Source organism: Ornithorhynchus anatinus, chromosome 13 (genome assembly GCF_004115215.2).
Source record: "Ornithorhynchus anatinus isolate Pmale09 chromosome 13, mOrnAna1.pri.v4, whole genome shotgun sequence".
NCBI classification, from domain to species: Eukaryota; Metazoa; Chordata; class Mammalia; order Monotremata; family Ornithorhynchidae; genus Ornithorhynchus; species Ornithorhynchus anatinus.
In genome coordinates, this window is record NC_041740.1 from 3,311,989 (window position 1) to 3,334,403 (window position 22,415).

General features: G+C 58.5%; 1 protein-coding gene across 1 annotated transcript; it reads left to right on the forward strand.

Moving 5' to 3' along the window:
- The first annotated feature begins 2,443 nt into the window (after positions 1-2,443).
- Positions 2,444-21,642, forward strand: NOS3 (nitric oxide synthase 3). Its single transcript, XM_029077786.2, has 26 exons — positions 2,444-2,703; positions 4,130-4,232; positions 4,571-4,719; positions 5,068-5,230; positions 5,959-6,050; positions 6,232-6,373; positions 7,733-7,872; positions 8,312-8,486; positions 10,230-10,331; positions 10,555-10,749; positions 11,680-11,753; positions 12,129-12,273; positions 12,881-12,985; positions 14,233-14,300; positions 16,026-16,142; positions 16,300-16,474; positions 17,283-17,415; positions 17,615-17,693; positions 17,836-18,023; positions 18,935-19,107; positions 19,371-19,581; positions 19,720-19,807; positions 19,908-20,029; positions 20,768-20,916; positions 21,029-21,223; positions 21,364-21,642. The coding sequence occupies exons 1-26, from the start codon at positions 2,546-2,548 to the stop codon at positions 21,532-21,534; spliced, it is 3,612 nt and encodes a 1,203-aa protein (XP_028933619.1). The 5' UTR covers positions 2,444-2,545; the 3' UTR covers positions 21,535-21,642.
- The last annotated feature ends 773 nt before the right edge of the window (positions 21,643-22,415 follow it).

A 22,415-nucleotide genomic window follows, 5' to 3' on the forward strand; every position in this document is an offset into this window, starting at 1 on the left:
GCAATGTACTAAGCAGCGGGGTAGATACAAGATAATCCGGTTGGACACAGTCCCCGTCCCACGTGGGGCTCACAGTCTTCATCCCTATTTTGCAGATCAGGAAACTGAGGCCCAGAGAAGTGAAATGACTTGCCCAAGGTCCCACAGCAGGCGAGTGGTGGAGCTGGAATTAGAACCCAGGTCTTTGTTTCTCTCAGGCCCAGGCTCTAGCCACTAGGTCATGCTACTTCTCTGCCCTGTATGAGGCAGGTGGTCTCTCTCCCACTCCCCATCATTCCATTTCACTTTGCAAGCTTCTGTGTTTGTGTGTGTGTGTGTGTGTAGGGGGGAGGTGTGGGGGTGTTTTGGAGGTGTCTTCTGCCTTTCCACTCCACCAACTTTCATGTGTTTGCAGGGTCCCCCAGAGATGTTTGAGTCATCAGCTTCTGATTGCAGCTCTTGGCCAGCTCCTCCCAGGACTCCTGGCAGGCCTGCCTGGGGAACGCTTATCCATGTTACCGGAGGCATTTTTTTTAATGGTATTTAAGTCCTTACTATGAGCCAGGCACTGTCCTAAGCACTTAAGTAGATACAAGCTAATCAGATTGAACACAGTCCTTGCCCCATATGGGCTCACAGTCTTCACCTCCATTTTACAGATGAGGTAACTGAGGCTCAAAGAAGTTAAGTGACCTGTCCAAGGTCACTCAGCAGATGAGTGGCGGAGTCGGGATTAGCCCCAGGTGGTACCAGGGTTTTTCTGGGCATTTGTGTCCACTCTTGGGATTCTCTTGGGGGCCATTAACCCATCAGTGGTATTTACTGGGCGCTTACCTTGTGCAGAGCACTGTACTAAGTGATGGGAGAGTATAATAGAACAATGAACAGACACATTCCCTGCTCACAGAGAGCTTACAGTCTAGAGGGGAAGACAGACATTAATATACATAAAAAAATTTCAGATATGGACTGTAATATGTGCTGTGGGGCTGGGAGGGGGGATGAATAAAGGGAGCAAGTCAGGGTGATGCAGAAAGAAGTGGGAAAAGAGGGCTTAGTCGGGAAAGGCCTCTTGGAGGAGATGTGCCTTCACTCTGAAGGTGGGGAGAGTAATTGCCTGACAGATATGAGGAGGGAGGATGTTCCAGGCCAGAGGAAGGACATTTGCAAGAAGTCGGTGGCCGGAGAGATGAGATCGAGGTACAGTGAGAAGGTTGGCATTAGAGGAGCAAAATGTACGAGCTGGGTTGTAGTAGGAGAGTAGTGAGGTGAGGTAAGAGGGGACATGTTTTAAAACCACTGATGAGGAGTTTCTGTTTTGGCAGAGCGTAAGTGTCCCAGTCGCACAGGAAGAGAAAGGCAGCATTTCATCCCTGGGCCATCACTGACAAATGGCCCCTCTCTCCTCCCCACTCTCTTTTCTCCCTTGCTCTCCTTTCTTTCCTCCTCTCTCTTTTTCAAACCTCTCATTTTTTTGAAGATATGGTTAAGAGCTCTCCTCCTCCCTTCCTTCTCTCTCCTCCTCTTCATTTTCTCCTCCTCTTCTCTCTCTCTCTCTCACTCTCTTTCTCTCTCTTCCCCACCCTCAGATCAGGAACCAAAGTCCCGTGCAAGAGCATACTCACACCCCCCCCCCATGCAAGAGCATGCATACACACAAACACACACACACTTCCCTCCCTCAAGATCCAAGACCCCACAAGACCAGCTTCCAGAGACTACTACTCCCAGCATTCAGTACGACCCAAGGAGTTGGGGAGAGTTGGCATGAGTTAGAGGGCTTGTTGGGAGCTGTAGTCTCCCCCAGGGGCTTAGGATTTCCTGAACCGGGTTCCTGCTCCGGCCCCCCTACTTGTGACCTCTGGCCCCCAGGGCCTCTGTGCGTCACATACTGGAGGAGCAGGACTGGCCAGGAGAGTAGAGGACCTGGACGGACAGCTTCCTGTTCCTTTGAATCCCTGCTTGAGTCATGGGGCGGGAGTTACAGGAAACGGGGGCCGGACGGGGGGAGCTCCTTGGCCAGTCCACAGTGGGACGGGCTAAGGTCCCCGCCCTGAGTGCCCCCCACCATCGCCACCCTCATCCTCCCTGCTGACCTGGGACCAGGTGGGAGGAAGATGGCACCGGATGGGGAGTGGGCGAGTGCCATCTCTCTCCGAGACTCAGAGCCCCTCAGCCCAGCATCCCAAACCCCGCACTGGGGAGGGCTGGAGTCCCCCCGGCCTACCCCCACCTCGATCCAGGAGGCATCTCTTTGGACCCCTCGATCCCGACCAGCTCCCCAGCTCTCCTACCAGCTCCTCACCAGGCCGAGAATACCTGGGTTTCCCACCAAGCGGGAGGAACCCAGGCAACCGGGACTCCGCCCCCCAGAGGGTGCGGTTCTGTGGCCTTTCACGCCTCCAGCCCCTGTTCCTGCCTCATTGTATGTGAGACGGGGGTGGGGCGGGGGCTCGGAGCTGGGCGCCCCCCGCGTCCTCCCCCCATTTCCTAAGGAAAAGGCCGGGTCCCAGGCACAGAGCAGAAAAGTCTCCGCTCAACCCAGCCCCGCCGCCAAGCAGCGGCCATGGGCAACCTGAAGAGCGTGGGCCAGGAGCCCGGCCCGCCCTGTGGCCTGGGCCTGGGGCTGTGCAGCAAGAAAGCAGGGACCCCGGGATCTGAGCACGGGGGGCCGGTTCCTGGGCCAGGACCGGGGCCGGGACCGCTTCCTGGGCCCGATGGCAGGTGAGGGGGGGAAGGCATCGGGCCACCTGTCGGGGATGGGGGAGGCCTGGACCAGCTGGAGGTGGGTTGAGGGCCGGTGATGGACCAACAGGCTGAGGCTCCGAGAGCAGCAGGTGGAGGAGACTGCAGATGAGGGGATGACAAGAGGGAGGGGAGCAGGAGAGCCTAGGTAGCAGCTTCAAACGACTCGGGGAGGTCACGGCCCAAAGGACAGGGTCACGGGGGTCTGGGCACGGGGATCTGGGAGCCGGGGCCTCGGTGGCAGGCGGGAAGAGAAAAGACTCGGAAGTGGCGATCTGGGGGGACTAAGGGCCCGCAGTGTGGGCGTTCACGGGACTCCAGGGAGGGAAGGTGGAGAGGAAGGAGAGGGAAGGAGAAAAGGCAGGAAAATCCAAAAGCCAGAAAGTGGGAGAGGGCGGTAGCCCTCTCAGCCAGGCTCTCTGACCAAATTGTCCCCCACCACCTTTAGAAGGCTCTTGCCCCCTGTTCCCCGTAGCCTCCCCTCCAGGGTCCGGCAGAGGCCTCTGACCCCAGGAGACCCAGCCTGAACCTCATCCTCAAGCCCGCCTCAGACTCTGGGAGACAGACCAGCTGCAGGGCCGGAGGAGCCCAGGTTCAGAAGCAGCCGGAGTCTGGGGGTTTCTGGGGACCAGAAGGAATTGAAAGCGTGGAGTGGGGGCAGGGTGCTGGGGAAGGGGGTGGAGGGGAGGGGGAGCCAGGAGAGCCGAGGTCACAGAGAGCCGGGGACCTGGGCCCCCTCCCTTCCTCCCCACACCGAGGAGCCCGAAGGCCCTGGGAGGAAATGATAACACGCCTGTTTCCCTTCACACGATTTCTGCCTGCGGTGGCCGGCTCTGGGGAGGGGTACCCACAGCAGCCGGGGCCGGGGGAAATCTGGACAGAGGAATCTGGGGCCGGGCCCCTTCCCCCACCAGAACCGGGATAAAATCCCAGCTCCTCCGAGAGGCCTTCCCCAGCTAAGCTTTCATTTCTCCTACTCTCTCTCCCCTCTCCTTCGCCTACACACAGGACCCTTTAAGGCATTTGATATTCACCCCACCCTCAGCCCCACAGCACTTTTGTTCATATACGTAATCTATTTTTAAATCCATCTTCCCCTCTAGACTGTAAGCTCCTTGCGTTGTATCGTCCTCTCCCGAGTGCTTAGTACTGTGCTCTGCACACAGTAAGCGCTCGATAAACACCACTGATGGATTGTTTCCCCGAGGAGCCCTTCCCCCCTGCACCTCCCTGGGCCCTCGCTCGGGCTGAGTCCCTGAAGGGGAGTACACAGTTGTGGGGTGGTGGGCTGAGTCTTCAGGGTGGAGGGGGCCGCTCACCGGACCCCTAGCAAGAGGTGGGTAGGGCCTTGACGAGGAAGAGGTTGGGATGGACCGGTCTGACCCAGCCTGTTGTCCCCTACCAGCCCCCCCTTGACCCGGCCCCCTGAAGCCCCTCGGTTTTCACGGGTGAAGAACTGGGAAGTGGGGAGCATCACCTATGACACCTTGAGTGCCCAGGCCCAGCTGGTGAGCACCCTTCCGCCCCCTCCCAGTCCCCTAACCCAGTCTTTCTCTCCCCACAACTCCAATCCCCCAACCTATCCCCCCTCCCTCTCAGCTGGCAAGCTGAGCCCTGCCTCTCTCCTTATTACTACCTCTAACCTCCCCCGCTGACCCTCCCCCAATTCAACACCCCAATCCTGACTCCCACCGAAACCTCAAAACCTGGCCACCCCCTCCAATCTCCCCAGTATCTGAGCTAATCAGTCCCTGGGTCCCCAACCCTCCTCCCTCCCAACGGTCTTGGCTTCTGCCTCAGCCCCCAATCTCGGGCCACCGATTGACTGCCCCTCCCCGCCCTCCAGGATGGGCCCTGCACCCCCCGCCGCTGCCTGGGCTCCCTCGTATTTCCACGGCAATTCCAGAGTCGTCCCTCTCAGGGACCCCCGCCCCCTGCCCAGCTGCTGACCCAGGCCCGAGACTTCATCAACCAGTACTACGGCTCCATCAAGAGGTGAGACGGCCCCCACCCCCTCATCCAACTCCTCTTCCAGCCCCTTCAGACTCTCCCTGTGCATCCCCCTCCCCTCGCTGACACTCCTGGGCCCCTCACTCTGGGCTCTCTGAACCACATCTGCTGAGCAATGATGGGGGGACAGGGAGGGGATACCGTGGGCCTTGTAGATCATCTTCTAGGCACTTCTAGGCAGTCAGCTCAGAAATAAGGCCTCATTTAGCCCTGGCCCTGTGTCACTCTGCCGCTGCCTCCCTTTGCCCAGTCCGTCGCCCACCCTACCACCCCGGGAGCGGGTCCCCAGCCCGACTCCTCCCATCCCGTGCCCCCCCTCCCTGCCACCCCCAGGAGCGGGTCCCCGGCCCATGAGCAGCGCCTGCAGGAGCTGGAGAGAGAGGTGGAGGCCACGGGGACTTACCAGCTGCGGGAGAGCGAGCTCGTGTTTGGAGCCAAGCAGGCCTGGCGCAACGCCTCGCGCTGTGTGGGCAGGATCCAGTGGGGAAAGCTGCAGGTGCCAGAGCCGGGAGCCGGGGAGGTGGGGCCCGGTGGGGGAGGGGAGACGGTCACCTGGAGGAAGGAGCCGGTCAGGTAGGGGTGGCTACCCCAGGGTCACGCCCTCGGAGACCCCCCCCCCCAAATCGCCCCAACAGGCATGGCCCGAGCGCCTGCTGAGCTATAAATAGTCCTGGATTTGTCCCCTTTGGGTGAAATCTGGTCTGGGGGTGGTGGTCACTTCTCGCCCTGGTCCACTGGGACTTTAAACTGCCCCAAAGGGACCACTTCTCTATATTTTATTAATGATGTGTCTATATCTATAATTCTGTTTATTTATATTGATGCGATTGATGCCTGTCTACTTGTTTTGCATAGTTTTGTGTCTGTCTCCCCCTTTCTAGACTGTGAGCCCGTGGTTGGGTAGGGATTGTCTCTATCTGTTGCCGAATCGTCCTCTCCAAGCGTTTAGTACAGTGCTCTGCACCCAGTACGCGCTCAGTAAATACGATTGAATGAATGAACTTCTGACCCGGGCCTACTGAAACTTTAAACTGGCGCAGAGAGACCACTTCCAACCCTCCCCCTCGGGATGCTAATGTGGCTCAGGGGGACCATTTCCACCCCCGGGCCCACTGGGATGATAATCTCACCCGGCTAGGGTTGAGGGGCCGGCAAACGCTTCCGGAGGAAAGGAGAATGACCCTCTCCCTCCCGGCCCCCCGCTCCTTCCCCGCCTCCCCGAAGGTGTTTGACGCCCGAGACTGTCGCTCAGCCCAGGAGATGTTCACTTATATCTGCAACCACATCAAATACGCCACTAACCGGGGAAATTTACGGTGAGCATCCGTCGACGGCCTGATCCCCCCACCCACTCGCCGCTTCTTTCCTTTCACCTCGGGGACCCTGCCACCGGCCCTGGCGCTCTGCCCTTCCGGGAGGAGGCCTAGGACTGCACGTTCAGCTGAGGGAGGGTGAGAGGAGTCGGGGTAGGGTGTCTGACACAACCCCACCCTCTAGGTCTGCCATCACAGTGTTCCCCCAGCGCGCTCCGGGCCGCGGGGATTTTCGCATCTGGAACAGCCAGCTGGTGCGTTACGCAGGCTATCGGCAGCAGGATGGCTCCGTGCAGGGGGATCCAGCCAACGTGGAAATCACAGAGGTAGGGAGGCTCGCTCGACACGCTTTTCCCATCCCGCCTCTCCCCTCTGCTCCTACTCCTCCCCGGCTCACGCTCTTCCCAGAACCTACTCACTGGGCCTCGGTCTCATCTCTCTCGCCGGCGACCTCTTGCTCTTTTCCGCAACTCCCTCCCTCTTTGCATCCATCGCGCATACCCCTGCTCTCCCTCTTTCTGAAAGCCCATCCCCTCCAGGAGGCCTTCGCTGATTCATCTCTCCCGTCAATCAATCCATGGTATTTATTGAGCACTTACTGTGTGCGCGGCATGGTACTAACCACTTGGGAAAGGACAACGGAGTTGGTACACACGTTCCCTGCCCACAGTGACTTTATAGTCTACTTCCCCACCCTGTAACCACTTCCAATCACCACTTCAGTCCTTGCCCACCACCCAAACACTTCCCACTCTAGCACTTCTGTAGGCGTCATTATCCTTAAGTATTTCCTCCCATCTGTAATTTATTTTAATGCTGTCTTCCGCGTTAAACTATAAGCTCCTGGAAGGCAGGGATCGTGTCTACTGACCCTACTGCACTCTCTCAGGCGCTTACCAAGTGTTTTGCATCCAGAAGGCACTCGATAAATACTACTGATTGATCGGTTGGTTAACTAAGGGACAGGGGACTCCGCTGGCAGGGTATGTGGGTGTGTGGGAGAGGGACAGGCAGGCAGACCCTGGGAGAAAGGGGCCCCTAAAAGGATCCCCAATTAATGCTTTCCCCACTCTGTCCCTGCGCCCTCCTGCTTGCCCAGTTATGTTGTCCTGGCCCCCTCTCCGGGACTGTGTGGAAGTGAGGGGAGCTTGAAGTGAGAATCAGCTTGGCCTAGTGGAAAGAGCACGAGTCTGGGAGGCAGAGGACCAGGGTTCTAATTCTGACTCCGCCACTTGTCTGCTGTGGGACCTCGGACAAGTCACTTCTCTTCCTCTGTGCCTCGGTTCCCTCATCTGTAAAATGGGGGCTAAGACAGGGAGCCCCGTGTGGGACAGGGACTCTGTCCAACCTGATTATCTTGTATCTCCCCCAGCGCTTAGTACAGTGCTCGGCACGTTGTAAGCGCTTAACAAATACCATAAAAAAAAACCAGGGGCCTCTGGGCCCACAACCAGCACCCCGGGCTCAGAGAAAGCCCCCAAGGGTGGATCCCGGGGCCGTTGTGTCCTCGGACACTCAGCAGCTGACCTGGCCTGGATCCGGCCCCTCCACCAGCTTGATGGCCCTGGCATTGGAAAAGGAAGGGGGGCACCGAAGGGGAGATCAAGGAGAAAGAGGCAGGGGGAGAGAGAGGCAGCTGAGGCCCCGGTCCCCGGTGTCTTACTGGTCACTCCTCCACACCCCAGCTCTGTGTCCAGCACGGCTGGACGCCAGGAGGCGGGCGCTTTGATGTGCTGCCCCTACTGCTCCAGGCTCCGGATGACCCGCCCGAACTCTTCCCCATCCCGCCCGAGCTGGTGCTAGAGGTGCCCCTGCAGCACCCCACGTGAGTGGAGGGGACCCTGCCGGGATAGGGGGTAATGGTATTCCCTGTTGGGACAGGGCGCGAGGTAGGCAGAGAAGCAGCATGGCACGGAAGATAGAGCACAGGCCTGCAAGTCAGAAGATCGCGGGTTCTAATCCTAACTCCTCCCTTGGTCTGCTGTGTGACAAAGGACAAGTCGCTTCACTTCTCCGTGCCTCAGTTCCCTCAGCTGTAAAATGGAGGCTGTGGGCTTCACATGGGACAGGGATTGGGTCCAACCTGATCTGCTTGTATTCACCCCAGAGTTTAGTACAGTGCCTGGCACGTAGCGTTTAACAAATAACTCCATTATTGTCGTTATTATTGGGAGGCGAGGGGAGGCGAGGGGGCTCGGCGGTGGGGGTCCTGGAGAGGTGTCCGACTGGGTCCCCGGCCGTCCCCGGCTGGCCGCCGCCCCTAGGATGGAGTGGTTCCAGGCCCTGGGCCTGCGCTGGTACGCCCTCCCGGCCGTGGCCAACATGCTGCTGGAGATCGGGGGGCTGGAGTTCCCCGCCGCCCCCTTCAGCGGCTGGTACATGAGCAGCGAGATCGGCATGAGGAACCTATGCGACCCCCACAGATACAACATCCTCGAGGTGAGGGGCGGTGGGGCGGTCGGGCCGCGGTCTCCGTATCGACCCGCTTCTTAGCTTGAGAGCCGAGATCCACGGGAAGGGCTGTTCTTTCCTCTTCTCCCGCTCCCTTCTGCGTCACCCTGGCTCGCTCCCTTTATTCATGCCCCCTCCCAGCCACACACCACTTATGCCCATAGCTATCATTTATTTATTTACATCAATGTCTGTCTCCCCCTCTAGACTGTGAGCTCGTTGTGGGCAGGGTATGCGTCTGTTTATTGTTGTATTGTACTCTCCCAAGCGCTTAGGACAGTGCTGTGCATGCAGTGAGTGCTCAATAAATGCGACCGACTGACTACCGATTCTGTAATAACGTACTTTCCCGAGCGCTTAATACAGTGCTCTGCACATGCTGAGCACTCAACAGATATGACTGACTGGAATTAATCAACGATATTTATTGAGTGCTTGCCGTATGCAGAGCACTGGACTGAGCACTTGGGAGAGTACAGTGCAACTCAGGTGGCAGACACAATCCCCGTCCGTGAGCTTACAGTCTAGAACTTATGGTCCTTCCCGTGACGGGGCGAGAAGACGACTCGTTATCCGTGCTGGTTGGCTGACAGAGTGGTGGCGGGTCAGAATGGGTGAGAAAATGGACCGCCTTACATCCTGGAAGCTGCGATTCAAGGGCCGCGGCGCCTACTGGGGGTTGTGGTTTGGGGACCTCTAGACGGTAAACTCACTGTGGGCAGGGAATGTGTCTGTTATATTGTCACACTGTACTCTCCCGAGCTCTTAGTCCAGTGCTCTGCACACAGTTAAGTGCTCAAGAAATACAACTGACCGTTAGACTAGGAGCCGCAGTTGCTCAGAGCCTGAGAAAGTACAAGAGAACAATCCAACAGACACATTCCCTGCCCACAGCAATCTTACAGTCTAGAGGTTCCCAAACCGTAACGCCCAGAATTCAGGGGGGCCCACCTCCACTGGGGCAGTCCCCTTCCCCTACGCCCTCCTCACCTGGTAGCTGTGGAGCACAGCCGGGTCGATCTCCACTGCAGTTCTCAGAATGCAGTGGGGTCCGTTTTCTCACCCACCCTGACCCCCACTATCCAACCAGCTCGGACGCCATCATTTTGGGTACCCCCGCTTCCGGAAGGGCTTCTTGCCCAAGCGAGGACATGCCAAGTGTGTGGCTTAGCGGATAGAACCCGGGCCTGGGAGTCAGAAGGTCATGGGTTCCAATCCTGTCTCCGCCACGTGTCTGCTGTGTGACCCTGAGCAAGTCACTTCACTTCTCTGAGCCTCCTCAGTTACCTCATCTGTAAAAAAGGGGGATTGACAGTGTGGGCCGAATATGGGACAGGGATGCCTGATTAACTGTATCTATCCCAGGGCTTAAAAGAGTGCTGGGCACATAGTAAGCGCTTAGCTAGTACCCTAATTATTATTAAGTGGGCCCCCGGCCCAGGCAGTTCAGCCAATGGACTCTCACATTCTCAGCTATTACTACTGTCTGGTCCTGCCCCCATGCTGTATCCGGACAGGGTTTCCAACTCCCTCCAACACAGACAGTGTTTCCTCCGTCCTTCCTCTCCGGCCTCCCCGCACCTCAGACCCGGGAGTCCCGAGCGTGACGTCACTAGGGCTGGGGCGATCCGTGCTTTGTCCTTAGGGTCGGGGCTCGCTCGGGGCAGGGTAGAGTCGGTTAGAAGCCCCGGCCTCCTCCTTCCCAACCCGCTCGCCCCTCGCCCGCTCCAGGACGTGGCCGTCTGCATGGACCTGGACACCAGGACGACCTCGTCTCTGTGGAAGGATAAAGCGGCCGTGGAGATCAACCTGGCTGTGCTCCACAGTTACCAGGTGAGGAGGGTGAGGGGGGACGGGGGCTGCCCCCGTGGAGGTGGGCGCCACTGAATTGCGGGAGTGGAGACCGGTGGGCCGCAGCGCCAGATGGGAGGTGCAATATGGGGGTCCGACCGGGCGCCGTTGTTCCTTGGAAGCCGGGAGACCCGCTGGAATCTGCAGCCAAGCGGGGCTTACCCCTTCCTCAGGCTCTGCCCTGACCCTTCTCCCTGCCTCCCAGCTGGCCAAGGTGACCATCGTGGACCACCACGCCGCCACAGCCTCCTTCATGAAGCACCTGGAGAACGAACAGCGGGCGCGGGGGGGCTGCCCCGCCGACTGGGCCTGGATCGTGCCTCCGCTCTCCGGCAGCCTCACGCCGGTCTTCCACCAGGAGATGGTCAACTATCTCCTGTCTCCGGCCTTCCGCTACCAGGTGAGCCACCCTCGCACACACGCCTCGACCTGGGGGAGACAGTCCCTGAGAGGCAGCGTGGCCTAGTGGAAAGAGCCCGGCCTGGGAGGCAGAAGATCTGGATTTTAATCCCGGCCCTGCCCCTTGTCTGCCGTGGGACCTCGGGGAAGTCACTTCGTTGCCTCGGTTCCCTCATCTGCAAAATGGGGATTCAATACCTGTTTTATTAAATGGTACTTGTTGAGCGTTTACTTTGTGTCACACACTAAGCGCTGGGGTAGGTGCAGTCTCTGTCCCGCATGGGGCTCATAGTCTATGTAGGGAGGAGAACAGGAGAACAGAGGCACAGGGAAGTTGGGAAGCGGCGTGGCTCAGTGGAGAGAGCCTGGGCTTCGGAGTCAGAGGTCATGGGTTCGACTCCTGGCTCTGCCACTTGTCAGCTGTGTGACTGTGGGCAAGTCACTGAACTTCTCTGTGCCTCCGTTACCTCATCTGTAAAATGGGGATTAACCGTGAGCCTCACGTGGGACAACCTGATTACCCTGTATCTCCCCCAGCGCTTAGAACAGTGCTTGGCACATAGGAAGCGCTTAACAAATACCAACATTATTATTATTATTAAGTTGTGACTTGCCCAAGGGAACACAGCAAACAATTGGCAGATCTGGGATTCGAACCCAGGTCCCGCTGACTCCCGGCCCCGGGCTCTCTCCATTAGTTCATGCTGCTTCTCTATCCTCTGTAGACTGTGAGTCCCATGAGGCACCTGATTATCTTATATCCACCCCAGCACTTACTACAGTGCTCGATGTGTAGTAAGCGCTTAACAAATACCGCAATTATTATTATTATTATTATTACTATTACCCTGAGGAACTCCCACCCTTGACCCTCAATCTCTCCCCTCTCTCCATCTCCCTATTTTGACTCCGGACCCCTCCCCTCGGGCAGCCAGACCCCTGGAAAGGAAATGCGAGCAAAGGAGCCGGCATTACGAGGAAGAAAACGTTTAAGGAAGTAGCCAAGTATGTGACCTTTGAACCCCCAGGTGTGACATGCCCCCTCTCCTTAGAGTCCGACCCCTCTTCTGTCCATCAATTCCCTGGGGCGGTCAGTCAGACTGTCGATCATATTTATTGAGCACTTACTGTGTGCAGAGCACTGTACTGAGCGCTTGGGAGAGTATAATATAACAAACACATTCCCTAACCACAATTAGCTTTCAGTCTAGAAGACGAGGGTCCCTTATCCTCTCTTACTCTTGCCAACCGAGTCTTTCGGCTCTGCGCCCCTTGGGTCTCCCCACCTGCTTCTCACCCCCTCCCCGCTACCCCCTACCCCTGAGACCCCTGCACCCTCCCACGGCTCTGTGACCCCCCCCACGCCCCCGTCACTCTCAGCGCGGTGAAGATCTCGGCCTCGCTGATGGGCACGGTGATGGCGAAGCGGGTGAAGGCGACGATCCTGTACGGCTCGGAGACCGGCCGTGCCCAGAGCTACGCCCAGCAGCTGGGGAGGCTGTTCCGGAAAGCCTTCGACCCCCGGGTACGGAGGAGGGAGAGGCGGGTGGAAGAGACACGGGCGTGGGGAAGGCGGAGGGTGGAGAGGTGACCGGAAGGCCTAGAGAAATAGGGAGAAAGGAGCCGGGGTGAGAAAGGGGGCCAGAGAGCCCAGCTACGATCTGAACAGGAGAAGCCCTGTGGCCTAATGGAAGGAGCTCGGGCCTGGGAGTCAGAGGACCTGGGCGCTAATCCCGGCTCTGCCGCTCGTTTGCTCTGCAACCTTGGCGGCTGACTTTACTTCTCTGGGCCTCAGTTACCTCATCTGTAATATGAGGATTAAGACTACGAGCCCCTTGTGGGACATGGACTGCGTCCAACCTGTTTAGCTTGGATCGATCCCCGAGCTTGGTATAGTGTCTGGCACATAGTAAGCCCTTAAATACCATTTTAAAAAATAGTAAGTGCTCAACAAATACCATTAAAGAGAGAGAGAGAGAAGGGGTTATGTATGTGAGAGACCCGCAGAATATGCCAGGAACAGGGAGGATGGAGGAGCGGAGGAACCAGCGGGTTTGGTGGGCATCTGCCTGCCCAGGGGAAGGGGAGCCTGAATCCCCTGGGGTCCCTGCCCCCTCCCCGCCCACCCACAGGTGCTTTGCATGGATGAGTTTGACGTGGTGTCCCTGGAACACGAGACCCTGGTGGTGGTGGTGACGAGCACGTTTGGAAACGGGGATCCCCCGGAAAATGGAGAGGTAGGAAACCCCAGGGACGCCGAGGGGACCCTTGGGGAGGTCCAGCGGTTCCGGGGCGGGGGGAGGCCCCCCACGCCCTTCCCTGCCTTCCACTTCCCCTCATCAATCGATGGTATCTATTGGGCGCTTACTGTGTCCAGAGCACTGTACTCAGCACTTGGAAACCCTACGTGTCGTAGCGGATAGAGCCGGGCCCGGGAGTGAGAAGGTCGTGGGTTCCTATCCCTGCTCCGCCACTTGTCTGCTGCGTGACTTTGGGCGAGTCGCTTCACTTCCCTGTGCCTCAGCTACCTCATGTGTAAAATGAAGTAGGAAGCAGCGTGGCTCAGTGGAAAGAGCCCGGGCTTGGGAGTCAGAGGTCATGGGTTCAAATCTCGCCTCCGCCCCTTGTCAGCTGTGTGACCGTGAGCAAGTCACTTCACTTCTCTGGGCCTCAGTTCCCTCATCTGTAAAATGGGGATGACGACAGTGAGCCTCTCGGGGGATAACCTGATGACCCTGGCTCTACCCCAGCGCTTAGAACAGTGCTCTGCACATAGTAAGCGCTTAACAACATTATTATTATTATTAAAATGGAGACGGAGACTGAGCCCCACGCGGAACAGGGACTGGGTCCAACTCGATTTGCTCGTGTCCACCCCAGCGTTTAGTCCAGTGCCCGGCCCAGAGTAAGCGCTTAACAAATAGCGGAATTATTCTTATTATTTCAATGCAAATAATAATGTTGGTATTTGTTAAGCGCTTACTATGTGCCGAGCACTGTTCTAAGCGCTGGGGTAGACACAGGGGAATCAGGTTGTCCCACGTGGGGCTTACAGTCTTAATCCCCATTTTACAGATGAGGTAACCGAGGCACCGAGAAGTTAAGTGACTTGCCCAAAGTCACACAGCTGACAGGTGGCCGAGCTGGGATTCGAACCCATGACCTCTGACTCCAAAACCCATGCTCTTTCCACTGAGCCACGCTGCTTCGGACACGTGTCCTGCCCATAACGATTTTAGGATGTCCATGCAGCCTCCCCCCGCCCCTCTGATTCCTCCGGGTGCTTTGTTGTGTGACTGTGGGCAAGTCACTTCACTTCTCAGTGCCTCAGTTCCCTCATCTGTAAAATGGGGATTAAGACTGTGAGCCCCACGTGGGACAACCTGATCCCCCTGTGTCTACCCCAGCGCTTAGAACAGTGCTCTGCACATAGTAAGCGCTTAACAAATACCAGCATTATTATTATTATTATTATTCCCCCCAGAGCTTCGCCGCTGCCCTGATGGAGATGTCCGGTCCTTATAATAACTCTCCCCGGCCGGAGCAGCACAAGTGAGAACTGGGGGGGGGCGCTGGGAAAATCTGGGGAGGGTCTGTCCCAAGGGGCTGCTGGAAGAGCCTGAACTGGTGAGGGAAGGGTCCCACTCTCTCAGTCTCATATGTGCGTATTGGTTCCCCCCGGGTTTGTTTGAAGAACCAGAGAGAATCAGCGACAAGGTGAGGGAGTCTCCCCCCCTTCTCCAAAACATGGTCTGGTCCTAGAAGAATCCCCCCCCCCCCACCTTGTCTTCGGCCGCTCCGGCTGTCACTTCGCCCCCTGGTGGTCGACCTCTTATTAGCAACGAGGGACTCCAGCCCGAGGTCCTTAAGGCCGAGAGGTTCATTCATTCAATCGTATTTATTGAGCGCTTACTCTGTGCAGAGCACTGGACTAAGCGCTTGGAATGTTTGATTCTATTTATTGATTTTATTTATTGCCATTGTTCTTGTCTGCCTGTCTCCCCCGATTAGACTGTGAGACCGTCAAAGGGCAGGGATTGACTCTATCTGTTGCCGATTTGTCCATTCCAAGCGCTTAGTCCAGTGTTCTGCACAGAGTAAGCGCTCAATAAATACTATTGAATGAATGAATGTAGAGAAGCAGCGTGGCTCAGCGGAAAGAGCCCGGGCTTGGGACTCAGAGGTCATGGGTTCTAATCCCGGCTCTGCCCCTTGTCTGCTGTGTGACTGTGGGCCAGTCACTTCGCTTCTCTGGGCCTCGGTTACCTCACCTTAAAATGGGGACTAAGACTGTGAACGCCACGTGGGACAACCCGATCACCCTGTATCCTCCCGAGCGCTTAGAACAGTGCTTTACACATAGTAAGCGCTTAACAAATGCCATCATTATTATCGTTGTTATTACAATTCGGCAACAGATAGAGACAATCCCTGCCCAACGGCGGGCTCACAGTCTAATCGGGGGAGACAGATAGCGAAGCAAAACAGAACAAAACAAAAAGACGACATTATCACCGTCGATAGAATCAAGGGGATGTACACCTAATTAACAAAATAAATAGGGTAATAAATAATAAATATATACAAATGAACACAGTGCTGAGGGGAAGGGGGAGGAAAAGAGGGTGGGGTGAGGAGGGGAGGGGGAGCAGAGGGAAAGGGGGCTCAGCTGAGGGGAGGGGAAGGGGGAAGAGGTTCATTCATTCATTCAATAGTATTTATTGAGCGCTTGCTATGTGCAGAGCACTGGACTAAGCGCTTGGAATGGACAAATCGGTAACAGATAGAGACAGTCCCTGCCCTTTGACGGGCTTGTAGTTGTTCCTCTGGGCATCGGGTTGTGTCTCTGGGCTTCAGGTTGTATCTCTGGGAGTCAGGTTGTGCCTCTGGGAGACAAGACTCATTCATTCAGTAGTATTTATTGAGCGCTTACTATGTGCAGAGCACTGTACTAAGCGCTTGGAATGTACAAATTGATGTTTCTCTAGGCAACGGGTTATGTCTCTGGGATTGACGTGGTAGCTCTGGGAGTCAAGTTGTGTCTCTGTGAGGCCAGTTGTGTCTCTGGGATTTGGGATGTGTCTCTGGGCGTCGAATACAGCCGCTGAGAGTTCATTTATTCATTCGATCCTATTTATTGAACTCTTACTCTGTGCAGAGCACTGTACTATGCGCTTGGAAAGTACAAAATTCGGCAACAGAGACGATCCCTACCCAACAACGGGCTCACGGCCTGGATGCCCTGTGACCCTGTGACCCTTCCCCCTCGTCTTCTAGGAGTTACAAGATTCGCTTCAACAGCGTGTCCTGCTCAGACACACTCGTCACTTCCTGGAGGCGGAAGAGAAAGGAGTCGAGCAACACGGACAGCGCAGGGGCTCTGGGGACCCTCAGGTCTGGGGCCCGGGGGGCGGGGGGCGTTGGGGTCCACCTGGAAGCATCTGGGTGGGCTGAGGAGTGGGGGGTGGGGTGGGGTGAGGTCATTTCTCTGCAATTCCCCCTCCCCATCCCAGGATCCGGACAAATTCTTTGATTTCCTGCACACCCCCAGGTTCTGCGTGTTTGGGTTGGGGTCCCGAGCGTACCCCCACTTCTGTGCCTTCGCCCGGGCGGTGGACACGCGACTGGAGGAGTTGGGGGGCGAGCGGCTGCTGCAGCTGGGCCAGGGAGATGAGCTGTGCGGCCAGGAGGAGGCCTTCAGGGGCTGGGCCCAAGCCGCCTTCCGGGTGAGATCAATCAATCAATCAATTAAAATCGATCGTATTGAGCGCTCTCCGTGGACGGAGCACTGTACTAAGCGCTTGAGAGAGTACAGTATAACAGAGTTGGTAGGCATATCCCCTGCCCACAACGAGCTTACAGTCTAGAGGGTGAGATGCCCCCTTCCCCACTCATCTATCCCGACCTTTGACCTTTCAACCCCAACCGCTGGTCCCACCTCAGCTGCCCCTTGCCTCCTCCACATACTGGCCATTCTTAGCCCTGAGGAATAAGGTTCCTCCTCCACCCCCCATCTCCAGATCCCCCCCTCCCACCCCAGCTTGGCTTAGTGGCCAAGCCCAGGCCTGGAAGTCAGAAGGACCTGGGTTCTAATCTCCTCTCCGCCACTTGTCTGCTGTGTGACCCTGGGCAAGTCGCTTCACTTCTCTGGGCCTCAGTTACCTCATCTGTAAAATGGGGATTAAGACAGCCCCGCACGGGACCGGGAATGTGTCCAACTCGATCCACCCCAGCGCCTAGGACAGTGCTTGGCATATAGTAAGTGCCTAACAAATGCCGTCAGTATTATTACTATTATCATTATCTACCTCAATGCTTAGGACAGTGCTTGACACACAGTAAACGCTTAACAAGCACCATTACTGTGATTATTATTAATAACTCTTACCACCCCAGATTTCTTAGGGTCCCTGAGCCCCTCTCACCCCATCCCCGCTGCCCCAGAGCCTTGCCTGGGAGAGGGGTCCCCAGCCCCCCCAGCTAGAGGGCAGACAGGGGCCCCGGGGCCCGCTGACCCCAGCCCCCTCTCCCCAGGCGGCCTGCGATACCTTCTGCGTGGGGGACGACGCGGAGGCCGCCGCCCGTGACATTTTCAGCCCCAAGCGTAGCTGGAAGCGACAGAGATACCGCCTGAGCACCCAGCCTGACGGGCTGCAGCTGTTGCCAGGTGCCAAGCCCCGTGCCCCCCTCGGGCTCTCCGCGTCCCCGCCTCTCTCCCAGGTTCTCTCACCCCCGGGCACTGAGCCTCGTGTGCTCCACCCGTGCGCTGCCCTCCCTGTTCGGGGGGAGCGTGGACCAGCCCCATGGGCCCGGGGCTAAGCCGACCCTCGGCGCAAGTCTAAGCACCCCCTACCCCCCCCCCACAGGGCTGGCCCACGTGCACAGACGCAAGGTGGTCCCGGCCACCATCCTCTCCGTGGAAAACCTGCAAAGCAGCAAGTCCACGTAAGGTCCCCCCTTTTCTGTCCCTCATCCCTTCCCCTCTCTCCTCCTAGTCCTCCACTCTCCCCTCCCCGTGCCCTCTGCCCTCCTCCCCTCAGGCCAGAGATGCCCGGGGCTCGCCCTTGACCTCGGCTCCCGCCCCTAGACGGGCCACGATCTTGGTGCGGCTGGCCACCGGGGATCAGGAGGGACTGCAGTACCAGCCCGGGGACCACCTGGGGGTCTGCCCTCCCAACCGGCCCGGCCTCGTGGAGGCGCTGCTGAGCCGCGTGGAAGATCCGCCCCCGTCCACAGAGCCCATCGCCGTGGAACAGCTGGAGAAGGGCAGCCAGGGTAACCACCGTCCCCCACCCGTGGCCACCACCGGCCCCTCCCACCAGTAGGCTTTCCTCCCTTGCTGGGCCTGAGCCTAGGTTGGCTGCTTCCTCCCTGGCCTTTCGTTCATTCGTTCATCCGTTCAGTCGTATTTATTGGGGGCTTAGGGCGTGCACAGAGCTGTACTAAGCACTTGGGAGAGTAGGCTAGAACAGCGAACGGACATATTCCCCGTCCACGGTGAGCTTACAGTCTAGAGGGGGAGACAGACGTTCATAGAAATAGATAAATTACAGATACGGACATCAAGTGCCGTGGGTCTGGGACGGGAGACGCCTCAAGAGAGCAAGTCGGGGGGATGCAGAAGGGAGCGGGAGAAGAGGAAAGAGAGGCTCGTACTTTTCCAAGCGCTCAGTACAGTGCCCCGGCAAGCGCTCAATAAATACGATTGAATGAATGAATGAATTGAAGGCCTCTTGGAGGTGATGTGCCTTCCGTAAGGCTTTGATGAGGGGGAGGATAATCGTCCGTCTTCCCGCATGAGGTTCCCGGTGGCCGTTCCCCCGACCCACGGCCACCCCGGAGACCCCAGGCACTGAGTCCTGCTGCGGGCAGCTGGGGGTGGGGACGGATGACAGCGATTGGGCTCCGGGACGGGGGTCTCCCTCCCTCCCTGGGGCCTTCCACCTCCTGGGAGACCCCCTCCCCCTGCCCCTGTGGGTATGAAGGGAAGGCCCCGCTGCCCACTCTGCCATCAGCGCTTTGCGAGGGCAGCAGCAGCGGATCCCGAGGGTGGAGGTTGTGGGGGAGACAAGAGTACGGCGCCTAGGGCGACCCTTATCTAGCCCCCTGGCCGGGGAGGCCCCCCGAACGGTCCCGCCCCCCGGCCGACTCACGAGGCCCCCCCCCCCCCCACGGCCACCCCACAGGTGACTCTCCCGCGGGCTGGGTGCGGGACCCCCGGCTGCCGCCCTGCACGCTGCGCCAGGCCCTCACGTACTTCTTGGACATCACGTCCCCGCCCGGGCCCCGGCTCCTGCATCTGCTCAGCACCCTGGCCGAGGACCCCGCCGAGCAGCACGAGCTGGAGACGCTCAGCCAGGCAAGCGGGGCCGGCGGCCACTTCCGGGGCTGGGGTCTCCGGGCTTTGGGTCCCTCTGGAGCTGGGTGGTGTCTCCGGAGCTGGGGGGTCTCCGGGCCGCGAGGCCCTCCGAAACTGGGAGGTCCCTCTGGGGTACTTGTTAAGCGCTTACTATGTGCCAAGCACTGTTCTAAGCTAGGACACAGGATGGACACAGTCTAGAAGGTTCCCCCGGGGTTGGGGGTGATTCCTCCTCCCCCAGACCCTCCCCGTGCCCCTCCCAGGACGCTCGGCACTACGAGGAGTGGAAGTGGTTCCGCTGCCCGACGCTGCTCGAGGTTCTGGAGCAGTTCCCGTCCATCGCCTTGCCGGCCCCGTTGCTCCTCACCCAGCTGCCCCTGCTGCAGCCGCGCTACTACTCGGTCAGCTCGGCCCCCAGCGCCTGCCCCGGGGAGATCCACCTGACCGTGGCCGTCCTGGCCTACAGGACACAGGGTGAGAGCCTCCGCGCCGGCCACGCCGACGCCCCGGGCGTGGAGGTGGGAGGATGGGGAGGGAAAAGGTCTCTCCGGGACCGTGGACCCTCCCTCCACCCCCTACTGACCTCCTGACTGACCCCCGTGTCTCCCCCAGACGGGCTGGGTCCCCTGCACTATGGCGTCTGCTCCACGTGGCTGAACCAGCTGAAGGCCGGAGACTCGGTGCCCTGCTTCATCCGGGGGTGAGTGAGAACCGTTGGGGGCATGGGAGCACCTGGGGAATCCGGGGGGAGCGGGCCGGGGAGGGGGCCCGGGAGAAACGTGTTCCCGTGTCACCCTCAGGGCTCCGTCCTTCCGGCTGCCGCCCGACCCCGAGGTCCCCTGCATCCTGGTGGGCCCCGGCACCGGCATCGCTCCCTTCCGGGGCTTCTGGCAGGAGCGGCTGCACGACCTGGAGAGCAAAGGTGGGGTAGGGTCGCGGGCCCGGATGGGAGGCCGCGGCGGGAGGGGGAGAAAAGAAACTCCTCACCATCATCGGCTTTAGAGCCCTCAATCCCCTTGCCCGCTCCTACCTCACCTCGCTACTCTCCTACTATAACCCAGCCGGCACACTTCGCTCCTCTAATGCCAACCCCCTCACTGTACCTCTATCTCATCTATCTCACCGCCGACCCCTCACCTACGTCCCGCCTCTGGCCTGCAACGCCCTCCCTCCTCAAATCCCACAGACAGTGACTCTTCCCCACTTCAAAGCCTTATCGCAGGCCCATCTCCTCCAAGGGGTCTTCCCTGACTAAGCCCTCCTTTCCTCTTCTCCCACTCCCTTCGGCATCACCCTGACTTGCTCCCTTTATCCGTCCCCCACATTCCAGCCCTCAACACTTACAGTGCCTGGAACACAGTAAGCGTTTAACAGATACCAGAATTATTATTATTATTCTATCTATAGTTTATTTATATTAATGTCTGTCTCCCCCCCTCCAGACCGTAAGCTCGTTGTGGGCAGGGAATGTATCTGTTTATTATATCGTCCTCTCCCAAGAGCTTAGTACAGTACTCTGCGCCCAGAAAGCGCTCGCTAAATACGAGCGAGTGAATGAACGGAACGAACGGGACGGGGGTGGGAACGGGGCACCCCGAAGCAGGGGGATGTCGGACTTGGGCCGCCGCTGAGCACAGGATTTGGGGGTCTCCGCTGGCAGGGCTGCACCCCGCCCCCATGACCCTGGTGTTCGGCTGCCGCTGCTCCCAGCTCGACCACCTGTACCGCGAGGAGGTGCGGGAGGCCCAGCAGCGCGGAGTCTTCGGCCGCGTCCTCACCGCCTTCTCCAGGGAGCCGGACCGCCCCAAGGTGGGGAGACCGTGGGGTCCGCGCTCGGGAGGCGGGTGGGGGGCGTCAAGCAGACCCGGCCCTACCCCCCACGCCCTCCCTCCTCTGACCCCGCCCCCCCGACCCACCCCAGAGGTACGTGCAGGACGTGCTGCTGGCCGAGCTGGCCCCGGATGTCTACCGCGTGCTCTGCCTCGAGGGCGGCCACATGTTCGTCTGCGGCGACGTCACCATGGCAACCAGCGTCTTGCAGACGGTCCAGCGCATCCTGGCGACCGAGGGCGGCATGGAGATGGGGGAGGCCGGGGACGTCATCGGGCTGCTGCGGGTACTGGGCGAGGAGGCCGCGGGGAGCCGCGCGGGATGCCCGGGGCCACCGGGTGGTGGAGACTGGGGGTCGGGATGCCTACCGGAGGTGGGAACCCCCAAACTCCGCTCCCGGGCATCCGACCTCTCCTTCTCCCCCAGGACCAGCAGCGCTACCACGAGGATATTTTCGGGCTGACGCTGCGCACGCAGGAGGTGACGAGCCGCATCCGTACCCAGAGCTTCTCCCTACAAGAGCGTCAAGCGCGGGGAGCTGTGCCCTGGGCCCTGACCCCCTCCAGCCCCGACGCCCTCGAGACCCCTGGTACCTGAGACCCCACCCCACCCCCAGAGCCCCCGAGAACCCAGCCTCCTCCCTAGACCCCTCCAGACTCCCAGTTCTGCACGGCCAACTCAATAAAGCCTCTAGTTTTGATAGAGCCACAGCCTGTCTGTCGCCCCGGGAGTCCCAGCCAATACGAGGTTGGGGGTCGGGGGGCTGCCAGGCTGCCAGGACCCTCCTCCTCCCCCCTCAGAGTGACAGATGGAAGCAGAAGTTTGAATACTGGCTCCCAAGAAAGGTGGTGTCCACCCCGGAGGCCTATTTTTTTTTTTTGATGATATTTGTGAAGTGCTTCCTCTGAGCAGCATGGCTCAGTGGAAAGAGCACAGGCTTGGGAGTCAGAGGTCGTGGATTCTAATCCCGGCTCTGCCGCTTGTCTGCCGGGTGGCTTTAGGCAAGCCACTTCACTCCTCTGTGCCTCAGTTACCTCGTCTGTAAAATGGGGATTAAGACCGTAAACCTCACCCGGGACAACCTGATCACCTGGTATCTTTCCCGGCGCTTAGAAAAGTGCTTTGCATGTAGTAAGCACTTAACAAATACCGTCATCATCATTATTATTATTATTATTATTATATGACTTTGGACAAGTGACTTTACTTCTCTGTGCCTCAATTTCCTCATCTGTAAAATGGGGATAAGAGTGTGAGCCTTAAGTGGGGCAGGGACTGTGTCCGACCTGATTAATCTGTATCTACCCCAGTGCTTCGAACAGTGCTGGCACACAGTAAGTGCTTAACAAGTGCCATAGTTATTGTTATAATGTTTCAGGCACGGTACTAAACACCAGGGTAGATACAAGCTAGTCAGGTTGGACACAGTCCCTGTCCCACATTTACAGATTAGGTAAGTGAGGCTCAGAGAAGTGAAG

What these genes read in the sequence shown, in the direction of transcription:
- NOS3 (XM_029077786.2), top strand. Translation starts at nt 2,546, where the DNA reads ATGGGCAACCTGAAGAGCGTGGGCCAGGAGCCCGGCCCGCCCTGTGGC. An exon ending in CGGGCTGCAGCTGTTGCCAG is followed by an intron (nt 17,416 to 17,614) that starts GTGCCAAGCCCC and finishes CCCCCCCCACAG; the next exon opens with GGCTGGCCCACGTGCACAGA. An exon ending in GCACGACCTGGAGAGCAAAG is followed by an intron (nt 20,030 to 20,767) that starts GTGGGGTAGGGT and finishes CTCCGCTGGCAG; the next exon opens with GGCTGCACCCCGCCCCCATG.